Source organism: Gorilla gorilla, chromosome 3 (assembly GCF_029281585.2).
Source record: "Gorilla gorilla gorilla isolate KB3781 chromosome 3, NHGRI_mGorGor1-v2.1_pri, whole genome shotgun sequence".
NCBI classification, from domain to species: Eukaryota; Metazoa; Chordata; class Mammalia; order Primates; family Hominidae; genus Gorilla; species Gorilla gorilla.
In genome coordinates, this window is record NC_073227.2 from 9,330,786 (window position 1) to 9,358,680 (window position 27,895).

Genomic DNA, 27,895 nt, shown 5'->3' on the forward strand with positions numbered 1-27,895 from the left:
ACCCAGCAGCCACGCCCTGTCATTTACCCACTGGAAATCTCCTGCCCACACAAAAACCTGCACCTGGATGTTGATAGCAGCTTTCTTCATAATTACCAAAACCTGGAAGCGACCAAGATGCCCTTCAGTAGATGAGTGGAAAAATAAACCGTGGTGCATCCATACTGGACTATTATCCAGTACTGAAAAGAAATGAGCAGTGGGCCAAGAGCAGGCACAGGGGAGAAAAATCAAGTCCCTGTTACTAAGTAGAGAAGCCCCTCTGAAAAGGCTGCAGGCTGTGCAACTCCAGCTCTGCAGCATGGCGCACTGGAAAAGGCAGAACCATCCGGAGGCTGCAGGGGCTTGAGGAGGGTAGTAGGAGTGGGCAGGCACAGGGCTCCTGGGCGGCGATGCTGCTGTTTGTCCACCTGTGGCTGTGCCACCAGGGCGACCTGACATCAGCTCTGGACTCGGTGGAGGTGACGTCAGTGCAGGTTCCTGGGTGGTGACTAATGTGCCCCCATGCAGGGTGTTGGTGGCAGGGGGGTGCCAAGGGGGACAGGAACTCCCTGTACCTTCCTCTCAATTTTGCTGTAAACCTTAAATTGTTCTTTAAAAAGTCTGTTTAATTTTTTTAAAAGACTGGGGAGCCTAGTGCATTTTTCCACTATGGTGAGAGGGAGGGACAGCCTGGACCGGAGGTAGGGCCTGTGGGGAGAGGGTGCCCCTGGAGGCTGCAGCCGTGGGAGGGGGCTGGTGTGGACCAGGCCTGGGTGGGATGGGGAGGGAAATGCTTTGGCCCTATGGGCCTCTCAGGCACCTGTGCCACCTGGGGAACCAGGGTGCCCGATTCCAGAGCTGTCAGGGCTGCTCATGGGGCTGCAAACCACCTCTTCCCGTTGCTCAGTACGGCAGGTGTGGTAGACGGGGTGTGATGGGGCCTGTCAAGAGAAAAAGGGTTCAGGGCAGCTGCAGGCCAGATAGGGGCGGGATGGGAGCCCACCACTGCAAGGAGCTTGTGCCTGCGCCTGCACGCCCTGCAGAAACGTCATCCACCTAACTGGCATGGGCCTGCCCTGTAATATCTTATATGTTGCACTGGATTTCCGTTCACCTGTGAGGTAGGGACCACACTCCATCTCTAGGCTGTGAGGTAGGGATGGAGGAATACGTGAACCAGCCCCCCCAACCCCGTCTCTAGGCACGTTCTTGCATGATTGGGGAGGGGCTGCAGATTTCATACCAGCATCAAGGTGGCCATGTCAGTGTGGGTTGAGCACCTCTCTGCTGCTAATCAAACCTCCTTATCCCCCAGCTGGACATTTTATGCAACGAGGAGATCCTGGGCAAGGACCACACGCTCAAGTTCGTGGTTGTCACTAGGTGGAGATTCAAGGTGAGACACGTGATTTGATTTTCAGAGTCTGCTCTGAATGGCAGTGACTTTGCTGTGCATCTCTTATCTAAAATCTTAAATGACTCCAGCTGGGTGTGGTGGCTCACGCCTGTAATCCCAGCACTTTGGGAGGATGAGGTGGGCGGATCACAAGGTCAGGAGATCCAGACAATCCTGGCTAACATGGTGAAACCCAATCTCTACTAAAAATACAAAAAATTAGTTGGGCATAGTGGTGGGCGCCTGTAGTCTCAGCTACTCAGGAGGCTGAGGCAGGAGAATGGTGTGAACCCGGGAGGCGGAGCTTGCAGTGAGCAGAGATTGTGCCACTGCACTCCAACCTGGGCGACAGAGCGAGACTCTGTCTCAAAAAAAAAAAAAAGCGATGACTCAGCTACAGAAATTGTTGTGAAACACAGTTATGGTCTTTCTGAAATCATCAACCCCAGAGCCAGCTTGGAAGGTGCCAGCTGAGCTGCAAGGGGCACAGGCCCTGGTGGGAAAGTGCTGAGGCCGTGAGCACCATGAGCAGAGGGTCCCCTGGGGCCTTTGGGCCCCTCTGAAGCAGGAAACCAATGGTGGAACTCTCCCACCTCAGCTGGTATTGCTGCCTGGGGAGAGGGGGAGGAGCCAAGGCTGGCCTGGGGCTGGGCCAGAGGGTTTGAGGGAGAAGGGGGCAGGGGAGTGGCGGCCAGGGCCGCATCAGGTACAGGTGGCTACCACGGTGTGCACAGTGGTCACTGGGTCACCTGGGGCCAGGGGAGAGGGCACATGTCTTCCCAGCCCGTCTTCCCCCAGCAACTTCTGGGGGACCCTTCTGTTGCTCAGAACAGAAGGGTCTCTGTGCAGCCCCACGTGTGGACTGTGTCTCACGGGACGCATTCCTCAGCACCCTTCCCGATGAAGTAGGTCCGTCTCCTCGCCTCCACCCCTGCTAAGCAGGCACTGTGCATTCTTGTGTCTTCCAGAAGGCGCCACTCCTGCTGCACTACAGACCCAAGATGGACTTGCTGTGAATGGCGCCACACAGCGCCCACAGACTGGGCCCTCGCACCCTTGGGTGCTCCCGGCCGCCGCGCTTAAGAACGTTGCCTCTGGGTGTCATGTGGACCAGACTTCTGAATAGAGAATATTTATAACTTTTGTATGAGAGAGAATTCACACTCAACAAGACACTACCAGCACCACGTTTACAGAGGATGAAAACACTTCACAGTCTCCCAGAGCCGATCGTCCTCTCCCCTGCCCCACCCCATGCTTCAGCCTTGCAGGGAGAGAGATGCTCCAGGCAACACGGTTCTGAGTCACCTTCTGACACGAGCTCCCTCTGCTTGCTTTCCAGGTCTTGAAAATCTGAATTCACTTCAGTTTAGTTTATGAATTAGGTTTCATGATAAGCCTCAAGTGTAGTTGGACTTTTATTGAATCCTTCCTAAGTTATTGAAAAAATGTCTTTTCATGGTGAATGACAATATTTATGTTGCCTTTAGCTTCAAGATTTAGAAGTTATATAAAAAATTAATTTAAAAGCAAACCAAAAGAGGTTTCCATTAACATTATGATTTAACCATTGTATTTAATTTCCCACCTTATGAAACACAACAGCAGCTCCCTGACTGGTTCGCCTTTGTGTGAGGTTGGCACTTGGACTCACTCGGAACTGTCGCTCGCCTGTGGCCGACAAACCCAGCCCTGGAAACGGGGCCCCAGACGCCACGTCGGGATTTCTGACACGTTCAGCAGGTAGACCAGAGGCCGTGTGACCAGCTCAGTGCTGGTTTACAGAACAATTCTTACTTTTAAAAATTACTTGTTCCCCCAAATTGTTGAGTGCTGCCATTTGGTTTCCTATGTTTTCTTTCCCTGTTTTGATTTTGCTGAAGGGAGAGGTGGTGGTGGTTAGGATTAGAGCTCTCCTGGCATCCGTGGGGAGGATTTGCTGGTGGTGGCTTCAGGCTCATGCCCAGACGCACTCACTGCCCCCTCTGTCCAAGGCCTCCCCTTCCCCTTTGCTGGTGGGAGGAGCTCGTGTGCTCCTTGGCCGCTTCCTGGAAGGGCATTTTTTAGAGCTGCAGGGACAGGGTGAGCAGCTGAAGGGGCTAGGAGGGAAGGCGGCCCCTGCTCTGCAGAAGCTGCATTTCAGCTGAATCTGTGTTTCAGCCTCAGTTGGTTGCACCGTTAGCCCCTCTCCTCCCAGATGGTCATGTTTTTATCACATTAGAGAATAAACTGCCACACACACACTTTTTTTTTTTTTCCTTTAAAACAGTAACTTGGAAGTATGGAAAGGCCAGGAGGAGGAGCAAGGGCTGTTTTCTGGAGCGGTTGAGGTGTTGTCCTGCAGCTGTCATTGTCTTCTCCACTGGGCTGTTCCCATTTATTTCCTGTGGAACTGAATCCCTCCTCCCTCCACTCCTTGGGAGCCCAGGTGGTCCCTGGCCACCATTCAGGCTTTCCAAGAAGCCAACCACCTTGGAGATTTTTTTTCTTGAATTTTGCTCTATTTTCTTCTGCTTCCTTTAGATAAAAAGCAGCTCAAGAGACCTCATCTTAGGGATGAGAAAAACATGCATATTAATTCCATCTGAGTGATTGTCAGTGTAAGGCCTTTTAAAACAAAAGCAAGTTCTTTGTTAGGAATTGGTCAAAATTCACCTCTTTCTTTAAGCCCATTAACTCCCAGGACGGTTTGAGTTACTCAGTTACCTAAGCTTGCTATTCATCCAAATCATTTTCTAGAGTCACTGTATAAGGGTCTATGAGTAGCTGTGTATGAATAAATATTACCTGTCTACCTCAAAATACACATACTGCTGAAGCATTCTGTACAACCGTGTGTTATCACAGTGCAGTTTTAAGTGTAACGTTAGAACTTAGGCATTTTCCTGTGTGGCGGAGTAAGAAAGGATTAAACAGTTACAAGCCTCCAAATTCAAATAAAATTAAATCACAGTTCAGATTAAACTGAATATCATTGTAATAGTCTCATAATATATATTTGTAACTTTGTAGCTATCTTTGAAATCACTTGACTTTGCAATGGTGCTAAGCTGATAGATTTAAATACACAGAGAGACGGGTGAGTGGCGCCCGTGTTGATGTCTCCAGCCAGTGGTGACCCTGCTTTTGTAACCGCGTTAACCTGACAAAACCTCAGCAGCAGAAGTCCCTATTTTTCTAGGAGTTCATCGTGCAGACAGTCTTCACTACAGGACTCGGCCCTGGGGCCTCTGCCTCTCATCTGACCTTGCAGCCTTAGTCGTTGGAGGCTGGAGCGCAATGGCCCCGCCGTCTGTGGAGCCTCTGGGCGGCCTTCTTTCCTTTCTGTCAACCTCTCATTTCACAGAAAAAGGCTGAATTTCATTTTTCCAGCATGAAAACCAGGATCGGTTAATGGTTGGATTCTATTAAGTTTTTTTTTTTTTTAAACAGATGGAGTTACTGTGAAGAAGTTTTCACAACTATTTATGCTGGTAAAACAAATGCTGTTAAATCACCTTATGCGTTGTTTTCAACAGCAGTGGGGCTAATTACCTGGAATACGGTCTCACCGATGCAGTTTTCATGGAAATAGAAAATTCAAATAGAATATATAATATTGAATTTAAGATTTGGGGGGTTAAAAAAGAAAACTTAACTTTATAAAATTATTTATTCTATTTTAAGCCTTCTATCATATTTTCCCATCCAATTGTTTGGTTTCAGTGGTCCAGCTTTATTTACAGGCATATAAAATGAAATTGTGAGATGTTTTGCAAGCTTCTTTTTACTTTGAGCTTTTAATTTGTATGTTTTTGTTTTATGTGGATGAGCATTTTTTATGCTTTTGTGCAATAGGTTCCAATATGCATTTATTAGACATCTGTTTAAATGGTAATGTAGCATTTATTCTGCTAAATTGAAAGGGAACATAGATGGAATTCCAAAATATGTACATTCAGCTGTTTGGTTTTTCCTTTTTCATTGTTATTATTGTGAGAATGCTGTTATTGGGGTTGTGTGTGAGTGCCTGTCAGCCAGTGATGCCTCGGGCCGCGCTGTGGGGCCACCTCGGTCCTGCCTGGGTCCTGGTGCCTTGGACCCCACGTGCTTGTGGCCAGGCTGCCCCTGGGCGGGGCCATGTGGCCTCAGACCATGAGAGCGGAGCTGCCCTGGCCCAAGCACTGCAGCTGCCTGCACCCCTGGGCTTCGCAGCCTTGCTTGTTTTCTCTGAACGGCAACAGAACGGCGTTCACAGCGATTCAAAGGGTGGCACTGGGTTGGACGTTCTGGGTACGAGCCAACCTATTCCCACGTTGTACGTGAATGTTTAATGTGCTCTCAAAACATGGAAAATAAGTTTAGTGCACATAGCTAAATCACAAAACATCCAATTTCTCTGTTTCCTCAGGAAGTCATTACTGCACCACCACATCACGTGACCTTAACATGATCAATGTATTTCTCTGCCTTGACATTTAAATACATAAATTGAGATAAGTAGATTAGAAAATCATTCAAATTATACCATAATCTGTACAAATATTGTGTCCCCTGCCACGCAGGGGACAGGGTGCAGGCAATGGCCACGTGGCCAAGGCCCCGCAGGAACGTGCCGAGGTCTCCCTCACCCTCCAGGTGTCCTTCGCAGCCCAACAGTGTGTCTGAGGAACGAGCTTCAGTTTGAGCGTCCCCTGAGATGTGCGTAGCCTCCGTGTAAATGTCCACTCCCATGGCTTAATTGCCTATCAGACGCATTTTCCCAGACGAAAGCAATGTTGGGTTGGGGAAGACAGTGCAGCCACCCAGCCTTTACCAGCAGCGTACGGCAGACGAAGGCAGTCGAGGTGTGGAGGTGATCACGAAGATACATGTGTTTGACTGTTTAATTTGAAAGTTTACATTTTTTATGCTTTGTGTTGGTGTGTAATTTTTGTACTCTTGGTGGCTAGTTTTTGTCAAATCTTTTTTGGAATATTGCTTAAATGTTTTGATTTTATGATAGTGAAGCTTGTATTCAGTGTTTTGCCAATTAATATTATATGCTTGTAATAAAAGCAAAAGAAAAGCTTAAGTGAAAGTGTTTCTGGCTGGAAATGTATTACATAAATCATCTGTATGAGCATGAGAGATGACTTGCTCATGGGATGAGCAATGCTGTGGGTATTGGATGGACCACTCAGGCAGCCTGGCCGCACACACACTAGCCACACACACATGCATGCTACATGTGTGTGCTCAGACCACATGCCTGCACATATGTCCACACACCAGCCCACAGCTCCCTTCCTCACCCCAGCCCTCCCCACTCCCAGGTTAACCAATGTCTCGATTTGCTCCAGGCGGCATTTGTAAACTGTCACCCTGGTTGCAAACCCTCATTTAAATTGGTCCAGCATTTGCTACCAGAGTTTGGGCCACAAACTTTGTAAAGCTCATTCAGTTTGTCTCCTTACAGAAAGAGGTTGCTGCAGTTTGGAGCTGGTTATGCCAAGGAAAATATGGCTAAAAAAGAACTTACTGATTCCCATAGGTGTGTCAACTGACAAATGAATGTTCCATCTCCCTATGACAGTTTGCTGCCCCTCCCCAAAAAAAGCACTATGGCCAAAATTTCAGTTTTTAAAGGTTAAGTAAAATACAACAATTTTGAAACTTTTAAGAGAACTAGAATTGGAAGGAAAGGAGAATGGCCAAAATTATATTCTCACAACCTAAAGCAGTAAACTTTAAAAATAGGTTCAGTCTTAGACTTAACTGACTTAGGCTGGGCATAGTGGCTCACACCTGTAATTCCAGCACCGTAGGAGGCCAAGGCAGGCTGATCATCTGAGGTCGGGAGTTCGAGACCAGCCTGGCTAACATGGTGAAATCCCGTCTCTACTAAAAACAATAAAAATTAGCCGGGTGTGGTGGCAGGGGCCTGTAGTCCCAGCTACTCAGGCGGCTGAGGCAGGCGAATCGCTGGAACACAAGAGGCAGAGGTTGCAGTGAGCCAAGATCATGCCACTATACTCCAGCCTGTGCTACAGAGCAAGACTCCATCTCAATTAAAAAAAAAAAAAAGAAGAAAAAAAGACTTGGCCGGGTGCAGTGGTTCATGCCTGTAATCCCAGCACTTTGGAAGCTGAGGCGGGTGGATCACAAGGTCAAGAGATCGAGACCATCCTGGCCAGCATGGTGAAACCCCATCTCTACTAAAAATAGGAAAATTAGCCAGGCCTGATGGCGCGCACCTGTAGTCCCAGCTACTCGGGAGGCTGAGGCAGGAGAGTCACTTGAACCCGGGAGGCAGAGGTTGCAGTGAGCCGAGATCGCACCACTGCACTCCAGCCTGGGCGACAGAGCGAGACTCCATCTCAAAAAAAAAAAAAAAGACTTCACTGACTCAAAGTGTATTTTACTTATTTTCGGCCAGTCCATCTGTCCATCTTAGAAATGTCAAGATATTGGCTGAAACCACGAGCAGACACTGATGTTAGCATCAACTGCAGGGAGTAGGGGAAACACAAGTCCTCAAAATTGGGTCCACCCACTTTGGGGACTGGGCCATGAAGCCCGGTGATGGCAGCCACAGGAGCCTGAGGTCTGAGAGCTTCAAGCTCCATCTGAGCACAGTGGGTGGGGGCCCTGCACCATGATCCCAGAAACAAGCTCTGGAAGTTGGTTCCTGTGGGTTCTGCAGCAGCTCAGGGCTGCAGGGACCTCGACGCTCTCACAGCAGAGCCAGGCCTCGGCCTCTCTGCTCGCTGGTGGTTTTGTTTCTCCCATGCAGTGCATAAGGCAAAAATCCTGTGTTAGTCATGTGTGTTAGTACACCTGTGACCGGGTGAAAGCCAAACAGTGTCCCCTGAAAGGCAGCAGAGGAACAGAAAAACAAGGGGGTTTGCTGTGATAAGACCCGCACCGTCTGCATTCAGGAAGCCAGGGCCTTCTGCTGCTAGAGGCCCCTGAGGCCCACCAAATCCTCCCAAAGCAGATGTCCATATGGCTTCTAGTTTTTAAGGATAAAACTCCCTTGAGATGCACTGAGTCCCTCCTGAGGGGCTGTGGAGGGCTGAGCCTGCATTGGTTGGGACGCCTGTGTCCTGACGGTGCTCTGCAGTAGCTGCACTGAACGTCCCCTTTAATAGAATTATCTTACTGTCTTCCGCTTACACAGAAATGCAACTGTGCTTACATAAATCAGCACAGAGTCCTAAATCCATAAATAAGCAAAGAGTCCTTTCTCTTACCCACGTTACTCCTCAGTCAAGGAAAGTACACAAAGCACATTTGTTTCATTTTTTTGGTGGCTTATGCTCCAATTGTGAGGAAGGAGATGCTCCCCAGGGCCCACCCCACCCACCCCAGAGTGTCTGCCCACGCTAATTCCTGGGGAAGGTTGTGGCCTGCTCAAGGGATAACACTCCTGTCACCGTTGGACAAACCACCATTTGACCACTACATTTATTCCTATGTTTTTTCTTTGTGTGTGTGTGTGTGTGTGTGTGTGGAGACAGAGTCTCACTGTGTCACCCAGGCTGGAGGGCAGTGGTGTGATCTCGGCTCACTGCAATCTCTGCCTCCTGGGTTCAAGCGATTCTCCTGCCTCAGCCTCCCAAGTAACTGGATTACAGGCGCCTGCCACCACGCCAGGCTAATTTTTGTTTTTAGTAGAGACGGGGTTTCGCCACGTTGGCCGGGCTAGTTTCTAACTCCTAACCTCTGGTGATCCGCCCTCCTCGGCCTCCCAAAGTGCTGGGATTACAGGCGTGAGCCAGCGCGTCCAGCCGAAGGTTGCTTTTTTAAAGCATTTTTAGTCAAAGTCTTTTGAAAGATGAAAGGGTCTGGCCTTGGTCACAGTAGTCCTGCTGTGAAGAAGCATGAAGGTGCCCTGGGTCAGGGGAGCAGCTGATTTCACTGAGACCCTGGGACGCACAACCAGGACCTGACCTCTTGCTGGGAGATTACCCCGAGACTTCAGTCATCACCATGCACACTGCCTTGTAGGAAGGCTGGGAACCCTCAGGTGGGGACAGCCCCCGGTCTGCCAGGGCCCCTCAGAGGTTGAGGGGGCAGGGTCCCCCCTTACATTTCTCACCTGCAGCTGGTGCCACAACTGTGAATGTTGGAGTTGTCCAGTCCCACAGCTTCCTCTGCCCCACGGCACAGGGCAGATTGGCCTGCAGGGCCTCATCATCCCCATTCTCTGAGAGGAGACGTGGCTATCTCTGGCAGGCCTCCCTCTGGCTGGTACCTTTCTCCTGGGCTGCCATCTTCTAGTGCCAGTGAGGACTCTGGTCATCTCACCTGCTTAATTCCCATACTGTGTTGTCCACAGCTCTGCTCGGGTCTGGTAGTGAGAGGTGACAGTGTGCTGGCAGCCCTCGCAGCCCTTGCTTGCTCTCTGCACCTCCTCGGCCTTGGCACCCACTCTGGCCGCCCTTGAGGAGCCCTTCAGCCCGCCGCTGCACTGTGGGAGCCCCTTTCTGGGCTGGCCAAGGCCGGAGCTGGCTCCCTCAGCTTGCGGGGAGGTGTGGATGGAGAGACAGATGCGGGTGGGAACCAGGGCTGTGAGCAGGCTTGCAGGCCAACATGAGTTCTGGGTGGGCGTGGGCTCGGCAGGCCCTGCACTCAGAGCGGCCAGCCAACCGGCTCTGCCGGCCCCGGGCAGTGAGGGGCTTAGCACCTGGGCCAGCAGCTACTGTGCTCAATTTCTCGCTGGGCCTTAGCTGCCTCCCTGCAGGGCAGGGCTCGGGACCTGCAGCCCACCATGCCTGAGCCTCCCACCCCTTCCATGGGCTCCTATGTGGCCCCAGCCTCCCCAACGAGCGCTGCCCCATGCTCCACAGCGCCCAGTCCCATCGACCACCCAAGGGCTGAAGAGTGCAGGTGCACAGCACAAGACTGGCAGGCAGCTCCACCTGCAGCCCTGGTGCAGGATCCACTGGGTGAAGCCAGCTGGGCTCCTGAGTCTGGTGGGGACTTGGGAGAAGCTTTATGTCTAGCTAAGGGATTGTAAATACACCAATCAGCACTCTGTATCTAGCTCAAGGTTTGTAAACACACCAATCAGCACGCTGTGTCTAGCTCAGGGTTTGTGAATGCACCAATCGACACTCTGTATCTAGCTACCCTGGAAGGGAAGTGGAGATCTTTTGTGTCTAGCTCAGGGATTGTAAAAGCACCAATCAGCACCCTGTCAAAAACGGACCAATCAGCTCTCTGTAAAACAGACCAATCGGCTCTCTGTAAAATGGACCAATCAGCAGGATGTGGGTGGGGCCAGATAAGAGAAAGCAGGCTGCCCAAGCCAGCAGTGGCAACCTGCTCCGGTCCCCTTCCACACTGTGGAAGCTTTGTTCTTTTGCTCTTTGCAATAAATCTTGCTGCTGCTCACTCTTTGGGTCCACACTGCGTTTATGAGCTGTAACACTCACTGCAAAGGTCTGCAGCTTCACTCCTGAAGCCATCGAGACCACGAACCCAGTGGGAAGAATGAACAACTCCAGACGCGCTGCCTTAAAAGCTGTAACACTCACCGCAAAGGTCTGCAGCTTCACTCCTGAGCCATCAAGACCACGAACCCAGTGGGAAGAATGAACAACTCCAGACGCGCCACCTTAAGAGCCGTAACACTCACCGTGAAGGTCTGCAGCTTCACTCCTCAACCAGCGAGACCACGGACCCACCAGAAGGAAGAAACTCCAAACACATCCGAACATCAGAAAGAACAAACTCCAGACACGCCGCCTTTAAGAGCTGTAACACTCACTACGAGGGCCCTCGTCTTCATTCTTGAAGTCAGTGAGACCAAGAACCCACCAATTCCAGACACAGTAGGACCCCCTTTATGGTGTGGCTTTTTTTTTTCTTTTTTTGGAGGCAGGGCCTCACTCTGTCACCCAGGCCAGAGTGCAGTGGTGCAATCATGGCTCACTGTAACCTTGGGCTCCTGGCCTCAAGCTATACTCCCACCTCAGCCTCCAGAGTAGCTGGGACTACAGGCACCACCACACCCAGCTAATTTTTTATTTTTGTAGAGATGGGGTTTTGCCATGTTGCCCAGGCTCGTCTCGAACTGAACTCAAGCAATCTGCCCACCTCGGTTTCCCAAAGTGCTGGATTATGGCAGGAGCCTCCACACCGGCCCTTTTTCTTTATTTTGTGTGTGTCTGTGTGTGTGTGAGAGAGAGAGAGAGAGTACCATTCTGTCACCCAGGCTGGAATGCAGTGGAGCAATCTCGGCTCACCACCAACCTCCACCTCCCAGGCCTAAGCAATTCTCCTGTCTCAGCTTCCCAAGTAGCTGGGATTACAGGCACCCACCACCACACCCACCTAATTTTTGTATTTTTAGTAGAGATGGGTTTCACCATGCTGGCCAGGCTGACCACAAATGACACTCCTCAACATAAATGATCCGCCTGCTTCAGCCTCCCAAAGTGTTGGGATTACAGGGGTGAGCCACCTCACCCAGCCTTTTTTTTCTTTTAACGTTGGCTTTTCTTCTGTTAGATCAGCTCTAGAAGCAGCTTATCCTGTGTCATTTAATCTCATCAGAATTTAACTAGGATTGCAATGAATGTACAGTTTACTTCGTGGGGCAGCTGACATCCTTCACCCACGATGTGGCATGTCTGCCAACTCACCCTCTTTTAGCATGTTCCTCAGGCGGTCCTTACACACTTCTCTTCCAGCTTGTTTTGTGATTCTTTCATAGGGAGGTGGAGGGTTGTGGCTCATGCTCCGATGGGTTATTGTGGAGTAGAGAAACCCACTGGATCTGGCATGGACTGAACTCCTCGGCTGGTCCTCAGGGTTCTTCAGGGGATTTTCTTGGATTTACATGCAGATGATCGTATCATCAACAAACTGCTAAACTCTGTCTCCAATATTCATCTCCTTGCCTCTTTTTCAGTTCTCTCACCCTGCTGGGATGTCTGGAGAAACACTGACAGTGATAGCAAAGAGAACTGTGCTTGTCTGACTTTAATGGGAATACTTTAAATATCTTGACTTAAGCATGATTGCTGCAGGGTTTTGATAAATACCATTTACCAAGTAGAGAAATTATCTTCTGTTACAGCTTATTAAAAATCAGGAATGCCGGGGGCAGTGGCTCACACCTGTAATCCCAACACTTCGGGAGGCTGAGGCAGGTGGATTACCTGAGGTCAGGAGTTCGAGACCAGCTTGACCAACATGGAGAAACCCTGTCTCTATTTAAAAAAATACAAAATTAGCCAGGCATGGTGGCACATGCCTGTAATCCCAGCTACTCAGGAGGCAGAGGTTGTGGTGAGCCGAGATGGCGCCACTGCACTCTAGCCTGGACAAGAAGAGCAAAACTCCATCTCAAAAAAAAAAAAAAAAATCAGGAATACGTGTCAATTTTAAAAAATGTTTTAATATTTTAAACTAAAATTTTTAACTTTTTTGTTTGTTTGAATCCACACACAGAATAGCTCCACCCCCGAATCTCCTTAGTGCCACACCTGACTACGGCGCCTTCCCCCAACCTTCCTTCACCTCTTCCCACCCCCATGGTGCCGTGTGTCAGTCCCTCCCCATTGTCACTGCAGATGAGTATTTCATTGCATAGATATACCACAGTTTACCAGTTCACCCAATGAAAGGCATTTGAATTTCAGCTGATGATTATGAATAAGGCATCAATAAACATTTACGTACAGTTTTTATGTGGACTTAAGTTTTTCATTCTCTAAATACCCAACAGTGGGATTGCTGGGTCATGTGGCTGTGTACATTGAACTTTACAGGAAACCACCATGCCGTCTTCCATTTCCAGCAGGTCCACACCCTGGCAGCTTGGGGCACCACCAGCATTCTCTTGCACTGCGGCTGTGGTGCAGGTGCCTCGTGTCCTGCGTGGTGGCTGAATCTGCATTTCCTGGTGGCTGGTGGTGTCAAGCCTCTTCTCCTGTGCCCAACAGTCAATGCTGTGTCATTACTGGTGCATGTCTGGTCAGGTCTTTTCCACTTTTTAGTTGGACTGTTTTCTTACTGTTGAGTTTTAAGAGTTCTCTGTGTATTCCAAATACAGGTCCTTAGTTGACAGGTGATTTGTGAATATTTTCTCCTCATCTTTTCATTCTTTTCACACTGTCTTTGGTAGTTCAAACGTTTTTAGGTCAGGCACAGTGGCTCACGCCTGTAATCTCAACTACTTTGGGGCCGAAAGTGGAAGGATCACTTAAGGCTAGGAATTTGAGACCAGCCTGGGCAACACAGCAAGACTCAGACTCTGGAAAAAAATTTTAAAATCAAGAATAGTGGCTTGCACCTCTAGTCCCAGCTACTCAGGAGGCTGAGGAAGGAGGATGGCTTGAGCCCGGGAGGTCGAGGCTGCAGTGAGCTATGACTTACCACCACACTCCAGCCTGGACAACACAGCATGACCCTGTCTCAAAAAAGTAAGTTTTTAATTTTGATAAAGCCCAATTTACAAATTTTTCTTTTATGGATTCTTCTGTGGATTATGCCTTTGGGATCATGTCTAAGAACTCTACCAAATGTCATCAGGTACAAAGGTATTTTTCTGTTTTCTTCCAAACATTTTATAGTTTTTACATTTACATATGATTTGAGTTAATTGTGTACAATGTGAGGTTTAGGTCAAGGTTCCATTTCTTCCATATGGATGACCAACTGCCCCATTGCTCTGTTGAATGGACAATCCTTTCTCCACAGGGTTGCTTTTGTTTGCACTGCTGTCAAAGATCAAATGGCTCTATTTATGTGGGTCTGTTTCTAGACTCTCTGATCACTGACCCATCTGTCTGTTCTTTGCCAATACCACAGTCTTGATTTTTGTGGCTTTAAAGTGTGTTAAAACTGTGTAATGTGATTCATCTAACTTTTTTGTTCTTTTTAAAACATTGTTTTATCTATCGTTTTTACTGTTTTAGCTAGCTCCTTCACCATTCTGTATACATTTTAAAATCATCTTCTCTAAATCTAAAAAGAGTCTTACTGCAATGTTTTGGAATTTTGTTAACTTCACAGATCCTTCTGAGACTGGCATCTTGACTATGTTCAGTCTTCCAGTCTATGAGCGTGCTGTGTGCTGTCTCTCCACATACGTGGTCTTTTTAGCATACAGATCCTGTTTTGTCTTGTTAGATTTATACCTCTCTCTCTCTCAGGAGCTACTGTGTTTTTAACTTCAGTTTCCAATGTTTTATTGTCTATAGAAGTAAGATTTTTTTTTTTTTTTTTTTTTTGAGACAGTCTGGCTCTGTTGCCCAGGCTGGAGTGCAGTGACATGATCTCGGCTCACTGCAATGTCTGCCTCACGGGTTCAAATGTGGCATGATCTCAGCTCACTGCAACCTCTGCCTCCCAGGTTCAAGCAATTCTCCTGTCTCAGCCTCCTGAGTAGCTGCGATTACAGGTGTGTGCCACCACACCCGCCTAATTTTTGTATTTTTAGTAGAGACAGGGTTTCACCATGTTGGTCAGGCTGGTCTCCAACTCCTGACCTGGTGATACGCCTGCCTCAGCCTCCCAAACAGCGTTGGGATTACAGGCATGAGCCACCACACCAGGTCTTTAATTTTTTTTGAGACAGAGTTCCACTCTTGTTGCTCAGGCTGGAGTGCAATGGCGTGATCTCGGCTCACTGCAGCCTCTGCTTCCCAGATTCAAGCGATTCTCCTGCCTCAGCCTCCTGAGTAGCTGGGATTACAGTGCCCGCCACCATGCCTGGCTAGTTTTCCTATTTTTAGTAGACACGGGGTTTCACCATGTTGGTCAGGCTGGTCTCAAACTCCTGACCTTAGGCCATCCACCAGCCTCGGCCTCAGCCTCCCAAAGTGCTGGGATTACAGGCATGAGCCACTGCACGCAGCCCTAAGATTAATTTGTATGTGTTACTGGTGAACATTCCAAACTCACTTACTGGCTCTACGAGGGTCTTTGTGGCAATCATTGCTGTTGCTTTAGATGAGTGTTCTCTATATAGACAATCATGTAGTCTGTGAATAAGGAAGTTTTATCTCACCTGTAATCCCAGCACTTTGGGAGGCTGAAGTGGGAAGATCACCTGAACCCAGGAGTTCAAGACCAGCCTGGGCAACATAGTGAGACCCCCGCTATCGACTAAAAATACAAAAATTAGTCGGGCTGGTGGCACATGTCTGCAATCCCAGCTACTCTGGAGGCTGAGGCACATGCTCTCTGGAAGGAGGTGCCTGGGTGTGGCTCACCCTCCTCTTTTTCCCTGCTACCTAAAAGGAGGTCCCCAGGTGAAGCTCACTCACAACTCAGAAAGTTCAGGTCACCTCTGTGAGGGCATATCTGCATACACTATTTGGACTCGGCTGGATGTGCATGCTTCTGGTCCCAGCTACTTGGGAGGCTGAGGTGGGACAACTGCCTGAGCCCAGGAGGTCCAGGCTGCAGCAAGGCAACAGCGCACCATTGCATTCCAGCCTTCTGAATGACAGAGGAAGATCCTGCCTCAAAGAACAAATATTTGGACTCCTGCATGGTCAATTGTCTCCTCTCTCCCATCTATTTATTTATTCAGTCTTTTATTTTGGAAAAGGCTATTACTAGGCCTTGACTCCTGGGCTCAACTGATGCTCCCACCTCAGCCTCTGAGTAGCTGAACTACAGGTCCCACTCTGCCCAGCTCATTCAGTCACTTATTACATCAGCAAAGACTCATCGATATTTCTTCAGCCCTGTGCATTATAATCCAATGCTACTTTATTCTGCTATTCAAGTTATTCCAGCCTCGCCCATTGGGACCCCTTGTCGCTGTGTCCCTTTGGCCCACAGTTGTGGGTTTTTTTTGTTTGTTTGTTTTTTTGAGATGGAGTTTCACTCTTGCTGCCCAGGCTGGACTGCAATTGTGTGATCTCAGCTCACCCCAACCTCCATCTCTCGGGTTCAAGGGATTCTCCCGCCTCAGCTTCCCCAGTAGCTGGGATTACAGACATGCGCCACCACACCTGGCTAATTTTGTATTTTTAGTAAAGACGGGGTTTCTCCACGTTGGTCAGACTGGTTTCGAACTCGCAAACCTCAAGTGATCCGCCCGCCTCTGCCTCCCAAAGTGCTGGGACTACAGGTGTGAGCCACCGCGCCCAGCCTGTGTTGTTTTTTAAATCATTTCCAGACTCATGGTGTATACCTTCTGCGCCAGTCCTAGGTGAATTTCTCCTGGTTGGGGAGTTTTGATTGTTTACCTCTGCTCACACAGGGACTCGAGGAGGGAGACTAGGACTCAAGAGTCCTCCTTCATCTTGTCACTTCTCTAAACAATTACTTTTTGTTGAAGACGCCATGTAAGCTGGAATTCAAAGCCATCTCTTTGAACAACTGTGTGAAATAATCGTGCTAAACTGTTATTCTCCTTTAATCGTTCCAACCAAGCACCCACGGGGGCCGTTATTCCTCTCCTACAACTGCAAGGCAGTGCCTCACCAACTAGCTTTGCTCCTGAGGCAAGCGGCAGGAACCCCTCTGCTTTCCTCAGTGAGCAAGCGGCCCCTGACCCTGGCGAGTGAGTTTTCTCTTCACAGCCCCCTGTCCCTGCTGCCCACTGAGCCAGCCAGCCCGAGGGTGGAAAAGTCATTCTGGCTCTGAGCTTCCAGCACAGTCCGGGAGAGCACACGGGTCCTGGGGAGGGTGGCTATGCCCGAGGGGCTTTATAAGAGGAGTCACAAGAAAGTCCATCTGGCGGGCCCTCCCTGACTCCCCTCCACTGTCCCCGGCTCACGGCGAGGAAGGCAAGGCTGGTGGGGGGGACAGGAAAGGGCTGGGGTCTCTCCCCACCTCCACTGCCAACGCCCTGCAGACCCCCAGGCCACAGCCTTTCCCGGGGCTCCCCCAAGGTATGGGAGGTGGGGCGGGTCCAGTTTACGCTGGTTTCAAAGAAGGGAGAGCGCCCCGCCGCCATGTCATGGAGGGTCCCGCGCCCCCACCCCTTGCCTGGGGTCGTGTGTGGGCAGCCGCAGAAAGCGCCCCGACGGCAGGAGCGGGGTTCCAGGCTGAGACCGGGCCTCGGCGGCGCCCATTCCTGTCGGGAGTGGCGCATCCCAGGACCCACAGACAAACAGGGCCAGCCAGGGTCACCCGGAGCGCGAGGGCCGGCAATGGGCTTAGGGTGGGGTCTGGTCCCTACGGCCGGCCTACGGGGAACGCGGGACAGGAGAAGGTCTGGGAAAAACCTGCTTCCGAGGCCTCGGCTTCGGGGCGTCCTCCTGAGCTGGCGCCAGCCCGCAGCGGGGCCGGGCAGGGACGCCGGCCTAACGGTGGGGACCGGCAGGGCCTGGGGGCAGGACGAGACAAGCGCACAACGGACGGGGCGGGGCCAGGCGAGGGCACGGGGCCGAAGAAGCTTCTGCCAGGCCCGAGACCCGCACTTAGTTACCTGAGAAGGCGGGAACGTGCGGCCGCGGGGTGAGCGGCGGACTGACCCAGCTCCAGCGCCTCTGCAGAGGCTTGCAATGGCATCTCTCGGGCTCTGATTGGTCAGGCCTCCACACGTGAGCCTCTAGGAGCCAATCATGACGGCCCACCTAGCATGCGCTGATTGGCTCAGGCTGGCCAGGGGCGGGCCCGGTCCTTCCACGGTTTGGTCCCCGCTCCCTTCCCCAGGCCCGGAGGCCCCGCCCGAGCGGCTCCGCTGGGGGCGGTTCTGCTGGGGGCGGTTCTGCTGGGGGCGGTTCTGCTGGAGAGGACGGATCTGCTGGGGAGATGGATATCCTGGAGGGGCGGATCTATTCGGGGGGCGGATCTGCTGGGAAGGCCGGATCTGCTGTGAGGGGCGGGTCTTCTGGAGGGGCCGATCTGCTGAGGGGGCCGGATCTGCTGACTGACAGCGCTTCCTGGCCTGGGGAGGATGCCGTGTCTGGAGCTTGAAAGCCGGCCCCGCTGTGTTCAAGATACAGTTAAACGTTCAGAAGGAGGAGACTCCGGGGGCAGGGTGGTGCCCAGCCAGTGCATGGGGCCAGGGCCACGCTGGTGGTACCCAGGCAGCGCTGCCTCCTGGCTCTCGAATGGCTGTTCCTCTGCCCAGAATGCTCTCCCACGGGACACGCGCCTCCCTCCGGGTCTGTGCACGTCACTCTGACAGAGAGGCCCCCTGACCACTCATGAAATAGTAACCCTAACCATTGCTCTCTGCTCCCTGTCCTGCTTGATTTTCCTCCAGGGCAAACACCGCCACTTCCATGTTTATCATCTGTCTTCCATCACTAGGAAAACCAGTTCCAGGAGGGAGGGACTAGTATTCCCAGCCCCTAGAACAGCACCGCATACCACAGGGGCTCAGTAAACATCTGGGGAGGAGTGCCTTTCCCAGGAGGCCTCAGACCCCGCCACCTGAGGTGAGAGCTGGATCCAGGAGAAGCTCAGGTCTGACCCAGCATTCATTGCTGTAGGAAGGGCTCGTCTAGACTCCAAGGGAGCCGGGCGCGGTGGCTCACGCCTGTAATCCCAGCACTTCGGGAGGCCGAGGCGGGCGAATCACCAGGTCAGGAGATCCAGACCATCCTGGCTAACACGGTGAAACCCCGTCTCTACTAAAAATACAAAAAATTAGCCGGGCGTGGTGGCGGGTGCCTGTAGTCACAGCTACTCGGGAGGCTGAGGCAGGAGAATGGTGTGAACCCGGGAGGCGGAGCTTGCAGTGAGCCGAGATCGCGCCACTGCACTCCATCCTGGGGGACAGAGCGAGACTCCGTCTCAAAAAAAAAAAAAAGACTCCAAGGGAAAGCTGCCTGGGTCGTGACCTGGCACGTCCAAGTCGCTGCTCAGGCTTGCAAGAGGGTCCAGACCAGGCTGTGGATAGGAAATGGGAGGCTGGGGGAGGATGGAGGCTGAGCAGTGGCTGGATGTTGGGGTGCCCTGTTGAGGGGCAGCTGGCAGCAGCCACGGACACAGGGGTGGGTGCAAAGACACTGAGTTTCTGTTCCAGGAGGAAGGGGGGCCAGCTGGCAGAGGAGAGATCACCCTGGGCAATTTGGTGGTGCCTGGGGTGCACACTTCCCCAGAGGCAGCAGGAGGAGGAGCTGGATACACCCTTCCCTGGGCTTGGAGGAGAGCATGTTCCCTCCCAGCTCCCACCTGGCATCCAGGAGGGCCCAGCCTGGGGTCAGGGCACATGGGGCCCTCCTGCCCTGGGACTGGGCAGCTCCCTGGGGCATTCCCAGCCAGCAGCATCAGGAAGGTTACAGGAGACCCAGACATGCTGCTCCCTAGAGAGGGCTCCTGACAAAGATTTTTTGTGTGGTCAAACTTTAGTTAACTTCCTGAATCTTCTGGTAGGCCCATTGGCCCACTTCCTTGTAAAATGCAGTTTTAGCAAAGAATCTGGCTAAGTCAATTTAGCAGCAAACCCTCATCCTGGAGATCTGATTGGGGTCCTCATGCTTCACCACCCTATGGGTCTGTCTGATTGCCCTGCCTGTCTCCAGCTAGAATCCAGTTAGATGGGTTTCGTCAGAATCCCCCAACCCCTGATGTTCCTCAGTCATTTTCCATCCACTGAGCCCACCCTGCTCCTTGGCACCCATGGCAAGCCCTGTTGCATGGTCCCTGTACCTGTGGTGGTGGTCCTGAAAAAAGCCTTCCTCACCCAGCTTTAACAAGTGTCACGGGATCATCTTTTCTTTTCTTTTTTTTTTTTTTTTTTTTTGAGAGGGAGTCTCGCTCTGTTGCCCAGGCTGGAGTGCAGTGGTGTAATCTCGGCTCACTGCAACCTCTGACTCCCAGGTTCAAGGCGATTCTCCTGCCTCAGCCTCCCGAGTAGCTAGGACTACAGTTGCTTGCCACCACACCCAGCTAATTTTTTTTTTTTTTTTTTGTATTTTTAGTAGAGATGGGGTTTCACCTTGTTAGCCAGGATAGTCTCCATCTCCTGACCTCGTGATCCGCTCACCTCGGCCTCCCAAAGTGCTGGGATGACAGGCATCAGCCACTGCACCCGGCCTGAACCACCACACCTGGCCGGAGCCACCGCACCTGGCCAGAATCATCTTTTTTTTTTTTTTTTTTTTTTTTTTTGAGATGGAGTCTGGCTCTGTCGCCCAGGCTGGAGTGCAGTGGCGCAATCTCGGCTCACTGCAAGCTCCGCCTCCCGGGTTCACGCCATTCTCCTGCCTCAGCCTCCCAAGTAGCTGGGACTACAGGCGCCCGCCACTACACCCGGCTAATTTTTTTGTATTTTTAGTAGAGACGGGGTTTCACCGTGTTAGCCAGGATGGTCTCGATCTCCTGACCTCGTGATCCGCCCGCCTCGGCCTCCCAAAGTGCTGGGATTACAGGCGTGAGCCACCGCGCCCGGCCAGAATCATCTTTTAACAGCTTCCAAACATGGAGGTCAAACAAGGACTTTCTGGGGAAGCAAGTGGCAGGCAGCAGCTAGGGGTGGGCTGCGCATCCAGCGGATTGAGTGTGGGCGGGACCGCCAGCAACCAGGCAGAGGATCTGTTCTCTGGGCTGGGGTCAGGAACCTCCTCTGGCCCCAGCCCAGGTTGGCAGACATTTCCCTGCAGGGATCCGGGTCCAGGACTCAGGAGGAGGGACAGTCCCACGGGGGTGCTGGGGGGCAGGAATTACTGGGTGGGCCGAGGTAAGGGCAGCACAGGGTGACCTGGGGCCCTGGGCCCGGTGGAGCTGAGGAGAGGGACAGGCCTGTTGTCGGGGGTCCTAGGTGGGAGGGAGAGCAGAGGGCAGATGCTTTGCGGGTGGAAGAACCACCCTGGGGGGCGGGGGACCCTGAAGGCGCAGGTCTGCTGTTTAGATGGAGGTTGCGCTGGCTGGACGGCCTAGGGAAAATGGGTCTGACTGGATGGAGCTGAGTGAAAATGGTGGGAGGCCCTGCAGCCGCCGTGGAGAGAACGTGCGCGGGGGAAAGCCCCGGTCCTCCCACCGGCTGGCGAAATGGACCTCTGGAAGGAATGGCCACACGGTGTGAAATCACTGGTGTTTATTGGCTGTGATTCCATCCGGAGAGAACACACGCAGGGGCCCCGACATGCAGGAGGAGGCGCAGGCGCATGACAGACGGACAGAGGACACCACGGTCTAAGCTAAGCTCGCGGCCCGGGGCGCCATGCGCTGGGAACGGGGTGCGCAGGTTCTACGAGAGGACGCCCTGTCTGCTCAGAGCTGGCTTTGTAAGGTGTGAAAACAGGAGTTTTTAAAAGACACGACCCGGGAGAAGTCAGTGAGAGGGCACAGGGCGAGCAGGACGGACAGCGACGTCCCCGCGGGCCGCGTCGCTGGGGCGCAGAGGGGCGCGGTGGTCTCTGCCCGGAGGGGCGTCGGTCGTTAGTATTGCAGTCTAACGTTATGGCTTCTCTAAAGCTATGTAAGGTCATGAAGGTCAATGCCAAGCCACGCCCTGGCCCGAAACACGTGGAGACTTGATGCATTTTTGATGTGGACGAAAGGGCCCGGGGGCGAGGCGGCGCCTGTCAAGATAAAACTCATTAAATGCAAAGACCTCATTTACCTGAGATTCAACAAATTGTGATGCAAATTAAACATGAATGGAGGAGAAACAGGGGCTCGGATGCCGCCCCGCAGGGCCACCAGGTGGATTAGGCCACACGCGCGCCGGCTGCGCGCAGGGAACCCCGCAGGCCCCACTCGAGGAGCTGCCCACGGAGGAGGTGCTGGGCAGGGGCGCAGGGTCTCCAGCGTCCGGAGACCCCCTAGGTGCCTCGGGCCTCTGAGGCTCCTGTGGAGGGTGCAGTGTTCAATGGCCGAGGGCAGGGGTCCTCCCCAGGGAGAAGCAGCAGCCGCGTGGGCGGAGAGGCTAGGAGGCCGGGCGGGGGGCGAGGACTCGGGAAGAGCGGGGTGACGGGGGTGGGGGGCTGGGCGTCCCCCAAACCTATTGCTTTGTTTCCTTTAGTTTAGAAGTGAACACGGCCGTGGCGTTCGTAAGAAGCAAAACCTTCCAGAGAGGAAAGGACGCGGACAGAGACGGATGGACAGGGGCGCGAGGGGGGCAGGCCGGGGGGCGGAGAGCGGCCACGTGCGGACGCAAATACTCACGGCGGAGCGATCCGAACCCCGGAGTCCGCGTGCAGGAGGGGGGCCTAGGCCCCGCCGCCCTCGCCCCGCCCGCACCCCCCCCCCCATCTGCTATGGCTGTGCTCCTGAGTGCGGGCCCGACAGGCGCCCACCGCCGCGAACGCGCGCACAGGGGTGGTCGCGGGGCTGCCCTTCGGCGGCCCTGGCCTCGGGCGCTGCTGGGTGGGCGGTAAACAGCAAGAGGAAGGGGCGTCCCAGGCGATGGAGCTCCAGCCACCCGCGGGCAGAGGAGCACGGGGCGGACTGGGGGAGTCCTGGGGGCGCGCGCCCCTTGCCGGGTGAGGGAGGCGGCGGGCGCGGGCAGGGCGGGCCTGGGGCTATGGCTTATATCGGCGTGGGGGCTGCGCTCTGCTCGTCCCTCAGGGGCCTCCGCGGAGGATCTGTAGGGGGAGGGGCGGGGGCTCCGCGGGGCCGCTGTCCCGCGCGGGGCTACTTCTTGAGCATGTCCTGCAGCGGCCCGGGCAGGTACTTGATGACGGTGTCCAGGATGCTCTCGTCCTCCTCCTCGACCTCGTCCCCGCAGCCCGGCGGGATGGCCTTCTTGGGCCGCGTCAAGCTCCCCTCGGAGTTGGCCTCCATGGCGGCCTGGGCCTCGGCCTCGCGCTCCTCCTTCTTCTTGATGCCGTACTGCGGGGGAGGCGGGGGTCAGGGCGGGGGTCCCGGCGGCTCCCGGGCGGGCCGCAGCCTCCCTGCGCCAGGGACTGGCCCAGGAACCCCCGAAGGCGTGGGTGCGGCCCCCTACCCCACCAGGCACACAAGGACCCCAGAAGGAGAAGAGACCCCACCCCGGGGGGGTCCCTGGAGGAGTGGGAAGCCCCCACGGAGAACGGGGGCCAGGAGCTGACGTGGGGGGGAGCAGGGAGGGGGAAGGCTCCCATCTTCCTTGAGAGGAGAGAGGGCTGTGGCCCCACCTCTGGCTCCAAACCCAGCCCAGCCCCTGGCATCCTGCCTTCCAGAAAGCCTCCGGCCCGGGGCAGGGAGGGGTGGGCAGGATGCTGCGTGGCAGAGGTGGGGAGAAACAGTCACCCCGCAGCTGACCCTCCTGCCCAGTGCCTAGTCCACGACCTGCATTCACACTCCCGGGCCTGGCCAAGGCTGCCTGGATGCGGCCGCGGCCCCAGCAGGGCCACTCCCTGGCAGGCCACTGCAGCTCCGTGGGCCGCCGGCAAAGGGTCCTGGGCTGCAGTCACTTCCAGGCACTGGGTGTCCTGGAATCCCGCCTAGTCGTGCCCTCAGCCAGCATGCCTGGGCCTCACCGACCCCCTGCCTACCCGCGTTTCTCATCTCCCGTGAGTGTGTCTGCCCTCTGTAGTGGCTGAATATTGTCCCCCTCAAATTCATATTGCCTGGAGCTTCAAAGGTGATCTCATTTGGAAACAGGTCTTTGTTGATGTCATTATGGTAAGGATGGGGATGAGGCCATCCTGGATTTGAGCGGCCTCATGTCCAGTGAGAGTGTCCTTGTAAGAGACAGAAAGGACAGACACCCGGATGGGGGCGGGCATACGAAAGCGGAGGAGGTCGCGAGTGGTCAAGAAACACCAGGGATTCGGGGCCGCCAGACGCAGGAAGGGGCAGGGAAGGGCCCTCCCCCAGAGCCTCCAGAGGGAGCGTGGGGTTTTGTTCTTCTGCCCTCCAGGCCTCTAAGTTTTTGATGTCAGGCCCCGGGGTTTTGGTTTCTAGATCAGTACGCCTCCCCACCCCACACTCCTCCAGCCCTCCCGTGAGCCACCAGCCCAGGAAGCCTGTGGTCATGGTGAGGCCACGGAACTACGGAACAGCCTCCTACTGCCCAGGAAGGTGGGAACCAGTGGGGTTGGGCTGGCCTGGAAGGATTGGGGGCCTGGTGTTGTATGGAGCTGGTCTTCCATCCCCTGAACAGGACCCCCGGGCCAGGTCCAAGGTCCTGGATCTGAGATTATGGGTGCTCTGGAGTAGTGAAGGCGTCAGCAGCTGCATCCAGGAGAAAACTTAGGAGGGGAATGGGCACCAGCACTCTACAGGACTGAGGAGCACACCGCGGGATCACCAGCCGCAGGGAGGGGCCTTTCTGCCCAGGAGGAGCCCCTCCCCTGCCATCTCCTGCTCCTGTCTCAGCAGCTCCTCCCCATAGAAGCAGTTGGTTCTGCTCCTGGTGCTGGGCACCCCCTGGATCTCCAAGGAGGCCCCTCCCTCCTCCCAAATGGGGGGGCTGCCTGTGTGCCCCCCAACCCCACCGAGGGCAGTCTCGGCACCTCTCGCCTCCCCTAGGGCTGCGGGTGGCTCTGGGTGTGGGGGGCCAGGGCCACCTTCAGTGAGATGGAAAGGAGGGCGCCACGCTCCCAGCTGCCTGTGGCCAGACCACCACCTGGCCACTGAGGAGAGAGAGGGGCCGTGGGCTGGCCCTAGTCCTCAGCAGCCCCTGCACACTCTTGACAGAGCCGGGACTCCAGCGGTCTCCTCAGTGAAACGAAGAGCACAGGGTAGGAACATTCTCCGCACGACAGGGGCGACACCCAGAGGGCCCTGCAGGCCCAGAACAAAGCCCTGACCCTGTGGGGCAGCAAGAGCAGATTGGTTCTCGTCCTAGCCATCCACAGCGGGAAGGGCAGCAGCTCCAGGCACGGAAGTGGAGGGAGCATGTGCTCCTCGTCCTGTGGGGCCAGGGGTGCGCTGGGCAGAGCGATGCCACTGGAAGCTAGGTCCGGCCAGAGAGAGCCTCCCTCCAGCCAGGTGTGTGGGGGTCTGTGCACGTGGCGGCAACATGTGTGTCCAGCCCAGGAGGCTGTGCTGCCCACAGCAAAAGCACTCAGGAACATGTGTGTGCTCAGAGGAGCATGCATGTAACGGCAGAACATGAGTTGTGTGAGCAAAGGAAACTCCCGGGTCAGGGGAGTGACCCTTGGGGCTTGTGGGACCCTGTCTGCAAACGGTGTGGGATCCTTCCTTCTGGGCCCAGGAAGGAGACCCCAGGCCCTGCCACCAGGTTGTGGGACACTCGGAGCTTGGCCTGAAGTGCCAGTTGCTGCAGTGAGGCTCCAGGTCATTCTGAGGCTGAGGTCACGCCGGACTTGGCCTGAGGGCCAGGGTCACTCTGCCAGGAAAACGGGCTCCGGGGCTGGGCTGCACACCAGAGCCTGGCTTCCACGCGGTCTGGCTGAGACCCAGTTCTGAGGCGTCTGCTCCAGAGACAAACGCCCAGGCACACCCAGCCCCAGGCCCCCCGTGATGCTGGGCAGCAGCTCTCCAGGAAGTAACACCTGAGGATGGGAGTGGCTGCTGGGGGCACCCAGAAGGCCCTGACACGTCTGAGGTGAGACCCTGAACCCTGAAAACACTGTATTCGTGAGAAAAAAGGGCAGTGGGTGCTAATCAATGCTGAGAACCAACAATAGGAACGATAGGACCAAACACCCAGCATTCAGCAACCAGGTGGACACCTGCTAGCTGCTGTGTGAGCTGTGGGGGGTAGGGGGATGCAATGTATTGAGGGAGCCTAGTGGGCCCTCAGAAGGCCCGTGCAGGAAGGCCCAGGTGTGGGCTGCCCAACATGGGTGGCTGGAAGCTTATGCAGGCCAAGGGTGGGTCAGTGCGCGGAGCACAGCAGGGCAGTCTCCCTCCTGCTCCCTGGGCCCGGGCCTGTCCAGATGGCTGCCTGACAGGAAGTGCAGGTGTGCTGCTCCTCTGGGAACTGCCTAGGGGGCTGGACACTCCAAAAGGACCCAGTCCCCATCTGCAAAGAGGCCTTAGACAGGGCAGCTCAGCACCTCTTCTCTAACCAACCCCCAAGATGCCTGGGGGTGCCACGGCCCAGGGGAGGCTGGAGGCAGCAGGTGTTCTGATCAGGTGGCCACGCCTGAGGGCAGGGTTCCCCCACCCCAGCAGATGGCCACACCTGAGGGCGGGGTTCCCCCACCCCAACAGGTGGCCATGCCTGAGGGCAGGGTTCCCCCACCCCAACAGGTGGCCATGCCTGAGGGCGGGGTTCCCCCACCCCAAAGGCTCTGTGGAGGAGGACTCTGTGGGGAAGGTGTGGACGTGGGGTCTGGGGGGGTCCACTGTGGCAGGGCCTCCAGAGCAGAGAGGCTGGTGCTTCCAAGGCCTGAGGGGCCGGTGGGCTGCGGAGGGGGCTGTTCTTGTGGACAAGTGTGTGGCCTCAATCCCTGCCACCTGCTGTTCTCTGAGGGGCTTAGACCAAGGCAGGATCGCAGGTTGGTGCCTGGCAGCAAGGTCGGGCCAGCTCCCCATAGGCCTGACCGGCGAGCCCCGCACCCCAGCTGCCAGCTCTGGGCCCCACATGGAAGCTGAGGAGGTGCTTACGCTTCCCCCTCTCCTGGGCCTCACTCTTCCTGGCATCTCCCAGTCTCTGGAGGGTGCAGCTGCTACATCCTGCCCGGGCCACTCGGTCCCTGACACTGCTGGCCCTGTCCCCACCTCCTTGGGGCCTGGACATGGTCCCCTCAGCCTGCCCTATCCTGCCTCTGGGGACCCTGAGGAATGACATGGCCTGGAACAGCCAGCGTCCCTCTAGGATCATGCCAGCAGAGGCCGGAGCCCAGGGGACCAGACCCACTCCAGAGACACCTGCCTGGATACACGGACCCAGACACAGCCCTCCCAGACCCCAGCCCACCATCGCTTTGTGTCCCTCCCTCAGCTGCTACCCACTGCCACCTCCACTTCTACCCAGCGTCAGCTCTCTCTAGCTCTGCCTGGGGCTCTCTCCTCTCTGTTCCATGTGTCTTGGCCTTGATTGCTGTCTCTCCCTCTCTCTGTGCCTGTCTCTCCTCTCTTTGTCTCTCTCCCCTCTCTGTCTCTTTCCCTCTTTTTGTCTTTTTCTCTGTCTCTCCCTCTCTGTGCCTCTGTCTCTCCCTCTGTCTCTCTCTCTATCTCTGTGCCTCTGTCTCTCCCTCTGTCTCTTTGTCTGTCTCTTTATCTCTGTGTCTCTGTCTCTCTCTTCTCTGACTCCCCCTTCCTTCTCCTGTCCCTGTCTCCCGCTCCTGATACCCACAGTCTCCCGGGCACATCCGAGTGGACTGTGGCTGCCTGGCTGAGATGGTGCATTTTCCCCTGACTTCCTCCTGAAGCCCTGGGCCAGCTGCGGGGCAGGGGGTGGGGGGCGGGGGGCGGAGGGGTGGGCTGGAGGCGTGAGCCAGCACAGCAAAGTCGATCAACAGGAGACCCCTGGAAACGTCCAGTGACCCTGGGTGGGATGCCAGGGCGCCCGGCCCCCACTCCCCATCAGCGGCTTCTCTGCACCCTCCAGGGTGCATGGCGGTGGGCGGGGGGCTGCGAGGGACCGGAGGGTGTGAGGAGAATCTGTGGGTGGGGAGGGGCTGGCCTTTTGGGTACGGCGGCTGCATGTGCCGCACCTGCCCCGCCCCTGCCCTCCCAGCTCCACCTCTGTCCACTTCAGGAGCTCCAGCTTCCCCACAAGACCCCGTGGAGCCCACCCTTCCCTGGGTGCGGCTGACACAAGGCCAGGAAACAGCTTCTCCG

General features: G+C 54.7%; 2 protein-coding genes and 1 long non-coding RNA gene across 6 annotated transcripts in view; 1 reads left to right on the plus strand and 2 right to left on the minus strand.

The window, feature by feature from the left end:
* Window positions 1-6,431, plus strand: part of PCGF3 (polycomb group ring finger 3) — a 32,072-nt gene extending 25,641 nt beyond the window's left edge. The window contains exons 6-7 of the mRNA XM_063704930.1: window positions 1,298-1,378; window positions 2,347-6,431. Coding sequence (XP_063561000.1) covers window positions 1,298-1,378; window positions 2,347-2,394 — 129 coding nt within the window. The 3' untranslated portion in view covers window positions 2,395-6,431. The remainder of the gene's footprint in view (window positions 1-1,297; window positions 1,379-2,346) is intronic.
* LOC129532931 (uncharacterized) lies at window positions 8-17,822 on the minus strand. The gene is made up of 3 exons (XR_010133163.1): window positions 17,745-17,822; window positions 9,441-16,661; window positions 8-923 (listed from the first exon to the last, which is right to left on the minus strand). It is a non-coding gene; the product is annotated as an uncharacterized lncRNA (long non-coding RNA).
* Window positions 17,823-21,290: 3,468 nt separating this feature from the next.
* CPLX1 (complexin 1) overlaps window positions 21,291-27,895 on the minus strand; it is a 42,231-nt gene continuing 35,626 nt past the window's right edge. For all 4 annotated transcript variants that reach the window (XM_019025196.4, XM_055384266.2, XM_031010434.3 and 1 more), the window contains one exon: window positions 21,291-23,044. In XM_019025196.4, the coding sequence (XP_018880741.1) occupies window positions 22,847-23,044 (198 nt within the window). In that variant the 3' untranslated portion in view covers window positions 21,291-22,846. The remainder of the gene's footprint in view (window positions 23,045-27,895) is intronic.